This window comes from Sapajus apella, unplaced genomic scaffold, assembly GCF_009761245.1.
Source record: "Sapajus apella isolate SASKATOON/1434 unplaced genomic scaffold, GSC_monkey_1.0 scaffold69, whole genome shotgun sequence".
In the NCBI taxonomy this organism is placed as follows: Eukaryota; Metazoa; Chordata; class Mammalia; order Primates; family Cebidae; genus Sapajus; species Sapajus apella.
Genome location: NW_022437009.1, coordinates 9,818,576 through 9,835,334, shown reverse-complemented (window position 1 = coordinate 9,835,334; position 16,759 = coordinate 9,818,576). Strand labels below are relative to the sequence as shown.

Genomic DNA, 16,759 nt, shown 5'->3' with positions numbered 1-16,759 from the left:
ACAGTCTGCACTCCCCCCAACTCTCCAGGCTTCAGCCATCTGGGCCCTTCTTTCCCGATGTTAGTAGCTGCAGTTTGGGTCACAGTCAACGTGGAACAGCACGGGGTTCACGCCCTGGGTCCTTTCTGTCTCCATTCTTCTTCCTTCTCCGTCTTCGTTAGTGGTGTTCTGTGAGCCTCTCACCCACCCCGACTCTCCAAGTGCTAGTTAGGTGCTCAGGTTTGTGCTCTTGGACAAAACTACTGCCACATAAGTTGACAAAGAAAAAGAGGCCGGCAAGGGCTGTTTCCACAGGGAGACGTCTGAGCCAATCCCATGCTATTACTGCGCTTGAAGTTCCACATCTGTGAATGGGAATTAAGCCTCCCCTGTCTTCCTTCAAGGTGGGATGCTAATTACATGAGAAAGTGGATGGATGGGTCCTTTGGAACTCCTGAAGCGCTACTGAAGGTAAGGGGCTAACATTCTTCAGACTTTCTCTCTTGGACTTGGGTGTTCCTCCAGAGTCAGAGGGCATTAACCCCGACATGGCAATGGATCAGAGCAATCCCTGAAGGTAAGGGCTTTTTTTAATCACTCACATTTTACAGGCGAAGAAACCAGAGAGTAATTTGATGGAGATCTCACAGATAGATTTCACAGGCCGATTTTGACCATGCTTCTACACTGGCTCTGTGGCCAGACACAGCCACAGTGAGGAGCTGGCCCCTTGGCACCAGCACCACCACGACGTCGATTGCCATCGTTTCCCGGTCCACAGCCAGACCGCTATTTCTGGCTCCCCTGGCTTTGCCACTTGTGAGCTGCGTGACCTTGGCCAAATGACTTAACCTCTCTAAGCATGGTCTGTGAAATGGAGATAATGATACATCTTTAGATTTTGCCCAGAGGAGTAAATGGAGGTGGAATATGTGAAGGGGCTATAGACCCAGGTAGGAAACAGTGCTCAGTGTGTGTCCTTCCCCACTGACATTGAGGAACCCTGCCCTGGCAGGCATGACTTGCACAATAGAAGCACTAGAAGCCCTTTTTCAGAGGGGTTGAGAGGGTGGAGGCAGGTCCAGCTCGAGGTAGGGCCTTGGGACACCAGTGCTCATGAGATAACTCACCGTCACGCCCATTTCCCCCTTGACGACCCGGAAACAGTGGCACCTGCATGCTTGCTTCCTGAAGCAGTGAGAGGCCAGAGGGAAACACACACCCCTGAAAGCAGGATCTCAGAAGCTGAGAAGGGGAATACGAAGAGGAGGAGAAGGAGGGGGACAGGGAGAGTGGCAGAGAGAGGAGCAGGAGCCTCGGAGCCAGCCGGGAGAGAAAAAGCAGGCAGGGAAGGGGGAGAGACTGCACCCGGCTGTGGGGAGAGGCTGCGGAGCCTAAAATGAACTGAACAGGCTGGAAATAGAACAGCCGGGCAAACCCCAAACGCTCTGTTTGGGTGTCTGCTGAGTGAGCACGTGAATGAGCAGAACGGGGCAACAATGCAAGGAAGAGGTGGCACATTTCACCCTGGAGGTAGGTCAGAACAAGAGGCACGTATTCCAGTCCAGCACAGATTAGTCAGGGTTCTTTTTCCGCAATGTTTTCTTTAGGTAATCGTTATTTTTAACAGGCTGGTTTGGTGGTGGGATTAGCCTGACGCCACTCCATCATTGGCAGGTGGACGGTTTGGGTTTCTTTGAGACCAAGACCACTCTGGGTTCTTATTTTAACTGTGGATGCCACTGGTTTGGGGAGAAGAGATCTTAATCCACTTTCCAATTGGAGGCTCAGGAATCCAAGCTGTGTAATGGAATACATTTCCCTTATTAGAACAAACCCTAACTCGGGTGCGGTGGCACATGTCTGTAGTCCCAGCTACTCAACAGGCTGAGACGGGAGGATGGCTTGAGCCCAGGAGTTTGAGGTTGCAGTGCACTATGACGGCACCTCTAAATTAGTCATGGCACTGCAGCCTGGGCAACATAGCGAGACTCTGTCTAAAAATAAAAAATAGAAAGAACAAAAAGTCCAGTTCCAGGATGGGTCAGGACTAGCCTGGGGGGCCCTGCCTCTCTCAGCTCACAGAGCCATGCCATGTCTCACACACACCAACACACTTCGCCCTGGGAGGTGCCCAGGCCACCTGTGGTTCTGCCATGGGCTGGTTCCTTCCCCGATCACCAGCAGCTCCACCTCTCTGATTCTCCCCACCTCTCCCCTCAGCCCCCTGACACACAATATGAAGAACTTTCGGTCTAGAAATGAGACATGGGACCAGCAGAGGCTATGAAGATAATGAGCCACGTGGCCCCGATGGCTGCCATTTAGCTCAATCCAAGGCATCCATGCCGTGGGGGGTTTGCTCCATCACTGGTTTCTCTAGAATTAACTCAGCTGTACTTGACACTGAATGTGGACAGGAATTAGGGGGCCTGAACTCCAGCCTCCCTTCCGCCATGGGCTATGCAGTCTGGCAACTTGCTTAACCTGGCTGAGCTGCAGTTCCCCATTTGGGATAAAGTCAGGGATAACACTGCCCACCTCAGCAAGTTCACACAAAACTCCAGTAGATCCTGTACCCCTCCTACTTAGCTCAATAACTTGACATTGTATAAGGTTTAATTTCCCTCCTTCCTCCCTTCCTTCTTTTCTGGATGAGCTTTAAGAACCTTTCCCAATTCAATAGGTAGATTCCACTAGAGAACCTTTGAGGAAAGCTAAATTGGGGAGAAAAGGAACATAGGCTAGCCCACAGCCTCCCCATGAGGGGCTGGGGCTGGAGGGGTAGGTCTGGCAGAGGAGAGAAGGGGAGAGACGAGTGATCAGAGGGTCTCAACCTAAGTGCTGGTGGCTTCTGTGGCAGAGAGGCAACTGAACCTATATGTGGTATTTGGATCACAGCTGGAATTCAGACTGGATTTTGGCTTTAATAAAATATTTGACATTTTGTGGAGCTCAGTTTTAAACATGGGGCTGAGAGCTGGCAGATCTATGTCCATTTAGGACCATTCCCCAAGTTCTAACTCAGTTTCCTCTGCTGCTCTGGGCTTCAGTGTTCTCTGCTCTTCCTGTCATCAGAAGGCATTCGGTGATCAGTTAATGGCAAAAAGCATCAGAAGCAAGAAGACTTATCTCTAAGGAGATCAGGCCAGAGTTTTCAACTGGGTAGTTATCCTGCACTTGGTGATTGTACAACCCTAAGTGGAAATAGGACCCTAAAGTCCACTCTCTTCCGAGACTAGTCACTTGGAAACACAGCAGCCATAAGGAAGCTGATTTAAGACCCTTCGGTTCTGCTTCCATAACGCACCCCCAACAGAGCTGGCTTGGCTATGGAACCGTCCAGAAATCTCTCCCTCTCCACACTGCCTCTTCTCTTCCTGTTAGGCAAGGGCTCTTGGCCTGAAGAAACTTGCCCAGTGCATGTATCTTGTCTTCAGGTTGAACAAGAGGTTCAACAAGTCAGTTTCCTCTTTCTGACATTGAGAGGGTGGAGATCAAGGAGAATGTTTCAGAGAACGAAGGAGTTCTTGGCTCTTTGTATTATCTGTGCCTGTTCCAGCTCTGGCTGCCCTTGTTTGACCTGCTTCTTGCAGGAGGTAGAGACCAGCATGGTAGGGAATGCCCACAAAGTACTCCAGGCTTCTCGGATATAAAGGACAGAAAAATCAAAGCTGGCTCTTACCTCCATCCAGATGGATGGGGTTAAAAATAGTCCAAGCCCATTTCTTGCCTCACTTGTCCAGTGGCTAAGTTAATGCCAAACTGGGATTTCTCTGACCTCATGTTAACCCAACCTCAAGGCTACCAGAGTATCAGCTACTAAATCACCAATCTATAAAAGTCATCTTGCAGCCTTTTTCAGATCCCTGAAGGAGCCTTTAATCCATCCTGACCTCAGAAGCCACCTTGCACCCTCTGCCTGTATTTGGGAATCACCTCTATCACTTGGTGCCCAGAAAATATTTTTAGCTACGAATAATGACTCAGACTTCATCCCCATTTACAACTGGGGTGATGAGGGTAGGGAGTTGGAAAAGATTCCACCAGCCACAGGTCTAACAGCTCCTTGAACGAAGTTTGCTAAAAGACGAGACTGGTCATGCCCTTCCTCTTCTGAAAAGTCTTCTCTGACTCCCTGCTGGATAAAGGTGAGATGCGTCAGTGTGGCTTCCCGGAACCTTCACCATCTGGTCCCAGCCTCTCTTTTGGGCCTCAGTCAGTCCCTGCCACACAGTCGGACTCCAATCTCATACACACAGGAGTGTTTGAATGTGTGCACTTTCCTGCATTGGGTCACACACTTCCCTGTGCTTGGGAGTGTCCCCTCCTTTCCTCCACCTTGTGAACCGGCTCATCCTTTGTGTAGTCTTTTCATTCTTTCTTTCTTTTCTCTTTTTTTGGTACACATTTATTGGGTACAAGTGCAATTTTGTCACATGCATAGATTGCACAGTAGTAACATCAGGGCTTTTAGGGTATCGGTCACTCAGATAACATACATTGTACCCATGAAGTAATTTCTCATGACCCACCCCTCTCCTGCTCTCTCTCCCTCTGAGTCTCCATTGTCCGTCATTCCACTCTCTACATCCATGTGTGCACATTTTTAAGCTCCAACTTATGAGTGAGAACATGAGATATTTGTCTTCCTGTGTCTAACTTATTTCACCTCTTGTTCCATTTATGTTGCTACAAAAGACATAATTTCATTCTTTTTGTGGCTGCATAATATTCCATGTGTATGTGTATCATGTTTTCTTTTTCTTTTTTTTTTTTTTCAGACGGGGTTTCGCCATGTTGGTCAGGCTGGTCTTGAACTCCCGACCTCAGGTGATCCGCCTGCCTTGGCCTCCAAAGTGCTTGGATTATAGGCGTGAGCCACCGCGCCCAGCCCTCACGTTTTCTTTATCTACTGATCATCTGTTGGTGGGCAGGGCATTTAGGTTGAGTCCATGTCTTTGCTCTGAATAGTACTGCAATAAACATATGAGTGCAGGTATCTTTTTTTTTTTTTTTTAAACACAAGGTCTAGCTCTGTCACCAAGACTGGAGTGCAATGGTGCCATCACAGCTTACTGCAGCTTTGACCTCTCAGGCCCAAGTGATCCTCCTCTGAGTAGCTGGGACCACAGGGACATGCCGCCATGCCTGGCTAATTTTTAATTTTTGTAGAGATGTGGTGTTGCTATGTTACCCAGGCTGATCTGGAGCTTCTGTGCTTAGGCAATCTTCCTGCCTTAGCCTCCCAAAGTGTAGGAATTACAGGTGTGAGCCACCGGCCCCGGCCTTTCTTTTTGATACATTGATTTCTTTTATGAAGTTTTTCCTTCCCTTTCCCCTTCCCTTTCCTTTCCGAGACAGAAGCTGGCTCTGTCACCCAGGCTGGAATGCAGTGGCGTGATCTCGGCTCGCTGCAACCTCTGCCTTCTGGGTTCAAGCAATTCTTCTGCTTGAACCTCCCAAGTAGCTGGGACTACAGGCGTGCACCACCACGTCCAGCTAGTTTTTGTATTTTTAGTAGAGACGGGGTTTCACCATGTTGGCCAGCTGGTCTTGAACTCCTGACTTCGTGATCCACCTGCCTCAGCCTCCCAAAGTGCTGGGATTACAGGTATGAGCCACCGCGCCAGACCTTGTGAAGTCTCTTCTAATCCACCTTGTCCCGCCAGCAGAACGTCTTGCTCCTCAACCAGTGACATACCTTTACAAGAGCATTTGTTGCACCAGATATTTACTCAACTGCTTTCCACGGGCCCTTTCAAGCCTCATAGATTAGACTCTCCTGTAGTCCTGGCCAACTAGATCACGGGGATATGTGTAGATATGGTAGGAAAATGATCCAAAATATAGCTGTGGCCTAGAGGATGCCTGCGTGTTCCTTCAATATCATACTGAGGCTTTGTCTGACATGAAGATTACTAATTCTCTAAAAGTGTGCTATCAACAGATGGCTATTGAACGCTTGAAATGTGACTACTGCCCTTGTCAAAATGACAATATTTTGAATGTGTTGGGTTAAATAAATTATTAAAATGAATTTCACCTGTTTGTTTTTACTTTTTAATGTGACTACTAGAAAAAGTTAAATTATGCACCTGAGTCACATTACATATCCACTGGAAAGTGCTGCCGTAGAAGACAATAATTGCTTGACTTTGTCATTTGCTATTGATTAAGGGCTCAGACTGTGAAGTTACATATTAACTTACAGGGTTTTTGTTTGTTTGTTTGCCTGATAGTCAAATGATTTGTATCCAGTAGGAAAAATAACCCAGTTTTATTTCCTTGTAGGACATTAACTAAATATGTATTTATTTTTTAAAAAATTATTTTGGTGTGCCTTTCTTTTAAATCCCAGTTCCTCAAATGCTCTTTGAATCAACTTTATTATTGTATTGTTTGAGCTCAATAAAATCTTTAATACATATTCATACTATAACTTTGTGAGACTAGTGTTTCTAACTTTTTGGAAATTATACTTTGACATATCTCTGTCTCCTGTTCAGCTTGAGGGCAGAGACTCAATTATTAACATACCTAATATTAAGTTGGGACTCAGTCGATGTTGAATGAATGAAAATCATGTGTTTCGAATTGAGACTGAAAGTTTAAACTGCCGGCCAAACTTTGTGGCGGGGTCTCTATCAGCCACATGTCTAGAGAGTGGCAGATGTAGGAAAGATAAGACCCTCCCTTCAGGAACCTGAACTATTTGGGTGGTTTCCCAGTTTTAGGAACCTGTGATCACCAGGGGATGCTGGCCAAAGAAAGTCTCTTCTGTCAGCTCAAAGGTGAGGTCCTCTCAGGCCCCCCACCCTGCCCACCCACCCCGGGGGGCTGCAGGAAGTATGGAGCCCAGATAGGATTCTTGTCCTTTCCTGCCCCATGGCTGACTACATCACTATGAAGATTCTGTCAGACAACCCTAACTGCTTTTCACGATCTGGACACAGAGACACTTTTGTTGTTAGAGGTCAGTAGCAGGGTAGGCCCCTTTTTTCTGGAGGCCCTGGAAAAAATTCTTTGGGTCCTGCGTCCTGGCAGACAATTGCAAGAATATGTCTCTTCCTCTTTACGCTCATGGCCTTCTCCACAATAGGGGCTGGCAGGCTGGTAGCTGAGGGTGGAAGTTGCTTGCAAATTCCTTGAGGACAGAAGCTGTTGATTTGTATGCCTGGCACCTGCTTATCACATTGCCTGGCATACAGCAGACACTCAGTGAATGCTAATCCACCTCGCCTCCCTCGGCCTGACTTCAGCACCAGAGCCAGCTTCCTTCCAATGAGTCTGATATATAGACTCCTTGGCCTGGACAGAACACTGATTAATCAATTCCCCTCTGGGAGTCTGAGCAGGATCAGCTGATAATTAGGTATCAAGCTCAGGGTTGGCGACCTTTTAGAAGTGTCACTGCTCTTGCCTGCTGTTCTTAAAAGAAAAAATGAGTAGAGGCCTTGCTTCTGGAGAAAGAGAATAAAAACATTGCCTTAAAAAATTGTTGTCAAATAGACTCACAAAAATTTTTTATTTTAGCCATTTTTTTCAGTGGCGTTAAATACATTCACATGTTGTGCAACCAACACGGCCGGCGATCTCCAGAACTCTTTTCATCTTCCCAAACGGAGGCTCTGCGCCCATTAAACAATAATGCCTCATTCCCTTCTCCCCCAGCCCCGGCAACCAGGGTTCTACTGTCTGTGTGAATTTGACTAAGTGCCTCATATAAGTGAAATCATATGTTTTCAAGTCCCACCTTGAAGCTGTTATCAGCAAACACCTTCCTTAATTGACAATTAACACCTTAGCAGGAATTAGTTGCTGAAAACAGGAATGGGTCATCACCACTTTTCTCATGCCAAATTAAACACCCTCTTCCAAATGGTTCCCAGACACAGCTCCCCTTTCCCAGGCTCCTCCACCTCCCTCCTCCCACATGACCAGGCCTACCTCATCGCCCAGCGATGCCTAATCAGCTTAACCCTCATCTCCAGCCAGAAGTCCAGGCAGACCCCTAGGAGGGGTCCCTCCTCCCTCCTCCACGTCCTCCAGGCGGCCATCTGGTAGACCACCCTGTATCTTGCCCTACTGCCTTCTGCACTCACTCCCTGAGGGCACAGTTCCTGTCAGTCTCTGTATGGCATACACCTACAAACCAGGCCGTCGAGTTGCTTAGAATAATTCATGGGCCACATTTGGCACCACTGAGCAAGCCTGGGCCACTTTGTGGTTGGAAGCTCCCAGGAAAAGAGATGGGATTGTCCTCTTGAAGAAATATGCCTGCATGGTTGGCATAAGGAAAGGTCAGGGGCACTGTCAGTGTGGATAGAGATTCCTGTCCTGAGGAAAAGCAAATTGCCAAGGGGCTGAAGTAGTTTTGAGACTTTCCGCACAGTTATTTCTTCCTTTCTTCACTCGGTCATCCCACAAACATAGAGTGGCACTTGCTCTGAGTGAGGCACCCAGCAAGGCCCCCGAGGGAAGGAAGGAAGAGGAAAGGAAGACCTCCTTGGAGGTGCTGTGTGCTCATATACAGCCAGTTTGCTGAGAAAGGACCACTCTCCTAGAAGAGGCCCCGGGCTTCTCTGGGAGGAGGAGAGGAGCAGCTGGGGTAGGGAGGCTAGGCCAAGCCCATCAGGTGGGGAAGCAGGTGGCTGTTCCTGAAGCCAAGCCGCTGGACTGCCTGGAAACCCTGGCCTCACCTCCTGCAGGCTTGGCTACACTCCAGCCTTTAAGGGCAGTTCTGGGGGATGGGACTAGGGCCTTGTAGCAGGCAGAGAGGGGAGATAGGTCCTAGGCAAACAGGAACAGCCAGGTATCCCTCGTGGCAGCTGCTTCTACCCAGAGGGAGGCTGGGGAGTGCCTACAGGGTAGGGTGGCCTATTGGCAGGAGTCCCTATAGGACCTCCATGTGAGGGGCCACAGTGTCACTGCATGCTAGTCCGGCTTGGCTTAGAGTGTCCACTTAGAGGACTTCAAGCACCACAGGCCAAGGACATTGATACGGTTTGGCTGTGTCCCCACCTATTGGGGGATGGGAGGTGTCGCTGCTGTTGTTTTGCCTGCAGAGTTCCAGGAAGGAGCCCCAGGCAGCTCTGCTGTGGATGTCCCTGTTCAGGCAGATCTGGAGATGCTTTGCCAGAAAGGAGGGTTCGGTCGCATGGAAGCGCTCTCATTCTCAGCTAGACAGCCTGCAGGATGTGGTGCATCCCGGAGCCCAGCCCCTTCTCTCTGCTCTAAGCCAACCAGCCAGCCACAGGACCTGACCCCTGAGGCTCAGGAGGATGGTGAGGGTCACTGTGGCGTCTGCACTTCATGTACCTTCATAGCACCCACGGCACATCCAAGAACATCCCCAGAGAGTCATGGTCATTTTCCGTTTCTCCATCTTGTGGCTTATCTGCCATGAGGAGGAGGCCAGGTTGGAGCTGAAGACTGGGGCTGAGTGTGACAGCTGCTTTTTTGAGAGCAGCCCTGGCACGGCTGTTTGCTCTAAACTCTGTACAGCTTCCTGCCCTGGGAAATGCAGAATTAATTGAATGCCATGTGCAGTGATTACGGGAAGAAGGAGATGAGGTTGGGGGGGGGACTGTCTGTACATCCTGCCAAGGAAACTAGGAATAAATTCAAACTGTCACCTTATGCTGAGCTTTCTTAGCAGGTGTCAGTGGAGCAGTCACCTCGTCTATCCCAAACACAGCACCTCACAGCCTGAGCACATACTTCGCAGAGCCAGCCAGAGCCTCTGGGAGGCCCACGAGAAGGCTGCGGCAGTGCTCTAAACAGGCCACAGAAGTTGTAGCAGTGTCATTCCAGTTCATCCCATTCCATTCAATTCTGTATTAGCTTACCACCTACTATGTTCTGGAAGGGGTGCCAACATGTAAGTAAAATAATCCTCACTGTGTAGCAGAGGAGACATCCTAGTATATGCAGACAGTATTTCTGGACTTGCAGAGATGATTCTGACTTAAGACATTTGGTAAACTCTGGTGAGAGCAGGGAACATACACTCTCCTTTATTCACCCCTGTCATCCCAGTGCCTGGCAAAGAGCCTGGAGCAGAGTAGGTGCTTAGTAGATAGCTGTCAAATGAGCAAATGCTTAGATCGTCTGAGTTGGACAAACAAGCTCCCTAGAGCTCTGCAGGGAGTTAAGATTTCGGTGTGCTCTCTGCTGCCTGTTACCCCGGAACCCCCTGATTCCCTCTCAGGAGGTCCTCCTCACTTCACCCTCTTCTCTCTAACGCACCCCTTCAGACCTGGGCTCTGCAATTTTGCATGCAACACCTTACTCCATGTCCCCAAGCCCAAGTTGCTGAAGATAACTAATATTAGCAGGTCAGAGCCAGCACAGATGTACTTTAAGATGCTTAGCGGGGCTGGAGAGCCCTAGACAGAACCGGGTGTATTTTTAGCTCTTTGGGTATCTGGAAAGGTATTGGGATGTAGTCATTGTTACAGACACTCAGGCAAATCAGTATTCTGCTACTGGCCTCTCCGTACCAGGCTGTTTCCATTCAGTGTCTCAAAAGCAAGGGTTGCCATGGAGATTGAGTGCCAGGACAACCGAACTTCCTCCCAGGAAACAGCCGCACAGGTGGAGCTCTGGGCCAATGGGGATCAAGAAGCTCCTCAGATGGCCACAGCCTTCTGCCCTGAAGATAAATGATGGCAGAAGTCCCTGGCACCCTCAGAAGGGGTCAGCCAGAAGATGGTGGATAGTGTCTCTGGAACTTCATTCAGGGAGGGGCTGATTGTATTTCTCACTGACACTTGCTGTGGACCTCTTTAGTTCTCTTCCTGGTCCTTCCTTCAACAAAGGGATTTGGCCACCCAGGAAGCAGTCTGGAGCTGCTCAAAGAGAGGAAGGTGGCAGGGCCATTTTCTAGTAGAGGCCAGTTCTGGCAAATACCTAGAACACAAGCTCTGCATGAGGCCGGGGGAGGTCAGTCCTGCAGCCATTAGAATTACAGTAGCCCGCTGTTCTGGGTGGCATGGTACAGGGTCATCTTATTCAATCCTTGCTATCATCTGGGGAGGCAGCCAAGACAGGTGGCATGATCCCCACTTTCCTCCTTCATTCAACAGACATTTCCTGTGTACCTCAACCGAGATGAAAACCCAAGGCTCCAAGAGGCTGTGAAACCCACCTACAGTTACAAAGTGATAGAGCGGAACCAGAAGAGCACCCAGATCTCTCCAGTCCATAGATTCAGAAGGACATGAGCTCAAAGAAGCTTTTAGAGAGTATTTAGTGTGACCCTCACACGTCAGAGAAAATAAACTGAGGCCCAAAAGAGCACAGGACTTGGTCACTCAGAACTTGTAGTGGAGCAGTGCCAGGATTCTTTTGCCCACTGTTCTCAGCACCTGTAGCTCTTTAGAGATGTTCCAGCTTTTACTAGACATCACGCTGTGCCAGGCAGTGGATCTGTAAGAATTACATTTAGTTGTGATTAATGAAGACCTGACCACCGTGACTTAAACAAAGGCTTAAGTCTCTCTCATAAAAGTCCAGAGGCAGGTTTCAGAGAAGGTATGGCAGCTCTGACCAAGTCATCAGGGATGCAGGTTTCTTCCAGCTTTCTGCATCTCTGTCTTTGGACATAGCTTTAATCCTAAAATGTCCAAGATGACTGCTGGTGTTTTAGCCATCACATTTACATTTCAGGCAGGAAAAGTGGGAATAGAAAGGAACAAAATGGCACAGCATGCATGCCTGACCTGCCTGCCCCGTGAGGAGCCTTTCTGCAATCCCATCCAAGTTCTACTTATAACCCTCTCCCACTGGCCAGTTGCAAGGGAGGTTAAGCAATGCTGTCTTTTACCTGGGCACGTCGTTATGCTAAATGAATTTGAGCTTGTGGTAGAAATGAAGAATGATATTGGCAGCAGCCAGCAATTTCTGCCATAGACACTTTCCCAGGCACTGTAGGGAGGTACTATCCATATATCTGCAATCTGTATCTAGATTTGTATTTCTCCTAAGATTTACAAAAAGTTTTGTTTCCTGCTTCTTAAAATTGTTCTGTACTTTCCAAATTTTCTTCAGTGTGTATATGTTGATTTGACAAAGAGAGAAAAAAAACCATCCATCCTCCTGATTTATTCACACGGATGACTGTTAACCCTGCCCAGAGTCACCTAGGCTATGCTGCTTTTAAAAGGACACACAAAAATTCTTAATATTTGACAAAATAGTAAATCTATTTAGCTTGAATGAAATCTACCATATCACCTTTGGAAGAGGCATGGAGCAGAAGTGGCAAATCCTCCAAGGCGCTGATGAGAATCACAGCTTCAAGTACAGTCAGCGCCCCAGCCCTGAGCCTCCCCTCCTCCTGCTCCCACCTCCTCTTGCCTGGGAGAGCCTCCCACACAAGGTCTTCCCCGTGCTGAAATCCAACGCCCTCAGGGGCTGCTGGGCTGCACTCCCATCTGGACTCAGGATGAATAGCAGGGTTGGATGCTGTGGCTCTGCGGTTGAGGCTCAGCCTTTGCGCAGCCTGTCGCAGATGGCTCCATTTATTTGTGAATCGGAGGTGTCCTCCTCAAGCACTCAGAAGGTAGGTCAAGGACCTGGAGGAGTCTCCTTTTCCCCACAGTAAACCAAAGGCTGGGCCCAGGCATCCCGGTCCCTACTGTCTCCAAGGAAATTGTTCAGGAATGAATCGTAGGCCAACTCAGTGTGTGACTGGGGCACATGGAGAACCCCCTGAAGACTTTCTCTCAGTGTACTGCTTGTCTAAGGCATGATGAACAAGTTTTTGAGAGGGGATGGTGGACGAGCAAGGATCAGTCTATTCCATATGGAATTGAAGCATGAGTGGTTAATTCATGAGATGAGCCCAGACATTCCGAGTTATTCCAGAATCTTTCCTCCCCTTCATCTCGCTAAATGGATGTCAATTTTATTTGGGGCTGTAATGTGCTCAGTTGATATCTGATCTCTCAGGCTCTCTTGCAGTGTTCACAGTGCTGGACAATGAAATGGAGGTGCAGGGTTCTGAGAAGGGCATGTGTGCATGCAGAGAAAGGCCCAAGAGGAGAGTAAGGCTGCATTTGGCCTCACCCTGCCCCTCTTCCCACCTGAAGGAGGAGATGCCTGGGAATGAAGCAGCTGTCTCGCACTCCTGAAAAGGAAAGCCCCATGCTAGGATGGTGGCGCAGGAAGCTAGATAGATCTGAGGTTATTTTTTTTTTTTAATTTTTTTATTGCATTTTAGGTTTTGGGGTACATTTGAAGAACATGCAGATCTGAGGTTCTTCTTAACTTTCTTAACAACATCTCTGGACTCTCTGCTTCCTGATTTCTTGTTATATGACAAAAATAAAAGCATCATTTGGGTAAGCCAGTGTGGTTGGGTTTTTAGTACAGGGAGCCAAATGCAATTCTAAGTGACGCCTAAAGATTGTTAAAGAGAGTGTCTTTTTGTGCGATTGCAAACTCAACAACCAATGTGCATTTCCTGTCCAGGCTCTGTCCTCAGGTTCACTTCCTCCTAGGTTAGACCTGGCCAGGCTACAGTCTCCCAGCAGAACTCCAGCAGGCCTGGGCAAGCATCTCAGACAAGACTGAGCTCTTTGACTGTTCATCTGTATTTAAGACTCTGGGGGAAAGTGAAGAATAAAATACCACAGATTGGTTTTACTCCTCTCAAGAAAGAATGTGGCATACAAGAAAAAACGTCTTGGCTGAGAATTAAAAACTTGATCCTCCTGAACTAGGAACAGGGGGCCTTTTCCCTCTCTTTGTCAAACCATTTAGGGCATAAGGATGCTTGCCACTGATAGCCCAATGGATTGCAGATCTTGAAAATCATTTGGGAGCTGTAAGATCTTTGTAAAGAGAAAATGATGATCTTAGACTAGACAGCATGAGAAAAAAAAAGAGGAAATAATAACTATATCATCTATCAGATTTTCTCAATCAACCAACATCTTTTCAAGTGCCTACCATATGTCTACACAACCTTCACAAAATGAACAAATGTCTTTAAAAGATTCCTGCAAAGAAATACGAGTTGGAGATAATATAAATAGTAAAAGCATAAAAAACAAAAAGAAGATTTCTGGAGTGACCCTCTTCCTTCTTTATAAGTACTTTTTTAGCCACTTTATAAGGCAAAGTGATGAGCATCCTATCGGAGCTAAAAAAAGTTGACAAAAAAATTCAATGTTTAAAAAGCAATTATCGGAAATATGGTTGACATTTATTAATGTTAATCAAGGATATTGTCTTAAGAGTTTTTGTCTTGAGTTACTAGCTAATGATAGCAGAAAATTTCCCAATTAGTAAGACACTTAAAAATGAAGCATCTAGACCATGAAGAAAAACATTCTCCATTTTTTCACTGACACTTAGTCATTACAATGCTTAATCCAGTATTTAACAACATTTCATTAAATCTAATGATAAACATATGCATGGATCTTTTGATGTTCTTAGTAATTGCAAAGCACAAAAAGCCATATGCCCTTAGGGAAACACTTGCTTTTTCTACCATGACAAATGGCTGAAATGAGACATGAAAAACAATATGGCAATAAAAAGTGCAATCTTTTGTCAGCAGGCATTATAGAAAGACGAATAAAAAGCATTGCTGAAAAATTTGTAAATGAATGTTAGGACAAGGTATGCCTTATAGGAAATCTGCTATATGTTTGACTTAAAATGGAGACATTTCTAACATCTCAGTTACTGGGACTCGCTACATTTTGTTGAAATACGAGAATTGTGTCAGAAAGCAGTATTTTTGAGCCACTAAAGGGATGATGAGTGGGAAAAGAGTAAATGACTTCCTTAATAAAAATGCTTTATAGAAAAATTATTGACTGGAATAAAAAGAGGGATCTGATGTGGTAACAAAGAAAGAACCACACTTAATATTCCTTTACTGGGCAGCAAAGAAGTTAAAGCCAGATGTGCACAAAATGCTGTGTTGTAAATGATGATGTTAACTTTATAAAAAGAAGGTCTATAAAATATAACAATTCTTTTTTTTTTAATAATGGAATTCTTAACAATACTTTGTAATGGGATATGGAGTGATCAGGGAGGTCTTTTGTTTCCCATAAAGGTTTACCAGTTTTCTCATGGCAAGTACTTAAGATTTATCAAAATTAAAGTCACTTGTTTTTCTTATACAAAACAACAAGCAGTTCATTTTAAAGATGATGCTTTGTTATCTTTTAAAAATTTACGACTTGCTAAGGAAAAAACATTTGAAAACAGATGTTTAGATATTTCTATCATTACACAATTTTGCCCAAAGCACTGTTTTGTAATGTCTTTAAATTTCTCATACCTGTACACTTAAAAAAGAATTGGAGGCTGGGCATCATGGCTCACACCTGTAATTCCTGCACTTTGGGAGGCTGAGGCAGGTGGATCACCTGAGGTTGGGAGTTCGAGACCAGCCTAATGAACATGGTGAGACCCTGTCTCTACTAAAAATTAGCCCAGCGTGGTGGCCCATGCTTGTAATCCTGGCTACTCAGGAGGCTGAGGCAGGAGAATAGCTTGAACCCAGGAGGCGGAGGTTGCTGTGAGCTGAGATCGCACCATTGCACTCCCGGCCTGGGGAATAACAGTGAAACTCTGCCTCAAAAAGAAAAAAGAAAGAAAGAATTGGAAACAAAATTTTCTACCTTACTTTAAACTCTTGTAAATGACAAGCCCGTAAGTTTTGATTCCATTTTATTAGAACTATAAAGACATAATAACATAATAAATGCTTATAAAATATAAAGTTATAAAAATATTTCTGTTTTCTTAAAAGAACGGACTCTGGGTGCTATAGCAATTATGTGATGCTTTTGGTATACTGCCTTAGACCTCTGACGTCTTATCTCAAATGCCTGACCTCAAGCCATCCTTGAGTGCTGGAATTACAGGCATGAGCCACTTCACCCAGCCACCCTCTGGCTTCTTATCATAGAGCACTTTGTCTTTTGATGCAACTGGGAGCCCAGTGACTATTTCTTCTTCTTTCTGTGCCTTTCCTCTTCTCTGACTTTCCCAACCCTATCTTCCACCAGCACCTACCTCTTTGATCTGCAGGCGCCGCATTCGTGACAGTGAATTTAAAGTTCAGGCCAATAGGGAGTTTCTGGTTCTTGTATGATACATTTTGAGGCCCATTTGCTTGTCCTAGTCTGGCTCCCAGAAGGCCACGGGATGTGCTCTGACTTCTTTGCAATACAGCTGTGCTCTGCCTCACTTGTCTCTATCAACCTTATGAAACCCACCTTTCCCCAATACTTTTCCAGAAGCCCTCCCTCTCCCCTCCTTAGTGGACGTCTAGGTTTGTAACAAGGTACTTCTCAGGTCCCATTTCTTCAGCCCTGATTCCTCCTCTGAGGACTTTCCTACAGTGCTTACCTGCACAATCAGTCCTGATAATAAGTGCTTATCATGATGACGATGCCTTACCTTCCTGCCTGTCAAGCCTTTAGCGCCTGTGTGAGACTCCGTGTAGCCCCAGCACCTAGGATGCCCTGCGAACAAAAGAGGATGCTGTGCACAGACCCTGTCAGGAAATGCCCATTGGTGACAACATGACCTCTGATGTCTGCTTCATGGTCTGTTTGCATCTGTCACTTGCACATTCTTTTCTATGGTGGAGGGAGTTGCCGTCTGCTGTGGTTCTAAAATGGCTGCCTGCCTGGTGGCAAAGGGACATGTGGGATCAGCAGGGGTGGGGCTTTTCAACCTGTTTTGGGGACAGCCAGCTATCCTGAGACCAGGAAACTGAGGGCTGGATGCTGGCTCATCC

At 46.7% G+C, this 16,759-nt stretch overlaps 1 protein-coding gene and 1 long non-coding RNA gene across 4 annotated transcripts in view; both read left to right on the top strand.

Annotated features, from left to right (window-relative positions):
• KCNC4 (potassium voltage-gated channel subfamily C member 4) overlaps window positions 1–16,759 on the top strand; it is a 71,308-nt gene that overhangs the window by 32,179 nt on the left and 22,370 nt on the right. The window contains exons 4-5 of one of the 3 annotated variants that reach the window (XM_032249816.1): window positions 384–450; window positions 9,638–9,695. The exons of 1 other annotated variant lie outside the window; for it this stretch is intronic. In XM_032249816.1, the coding sequence (XP_032105707.1) occupies window positions 384–403 (20 nt within the window). In that variant the 3' untranslated portion in view covers window positions 404–450; window positions 9,638–9,695. Of the gene's footprint in view, window positions 1–383; window positions 451–590; window positions 4,737–9,637; window positions 9,696–16,759 lie in introns of those variants that run through there. One more of the 3 variants, XM_032249817.1, reaches the window with a different exon arrangement.
• LOC116531142 lies at window positions 9,869–14,972 on the top strand. Its single transcript, XR_004260291.1, has 2 exons — window positions 9,869–13,170; window positions 13,244–14,972. It is a non-coding gene; the product is annotated as an uncharacterized LOC116531142 (long non-coding RNA).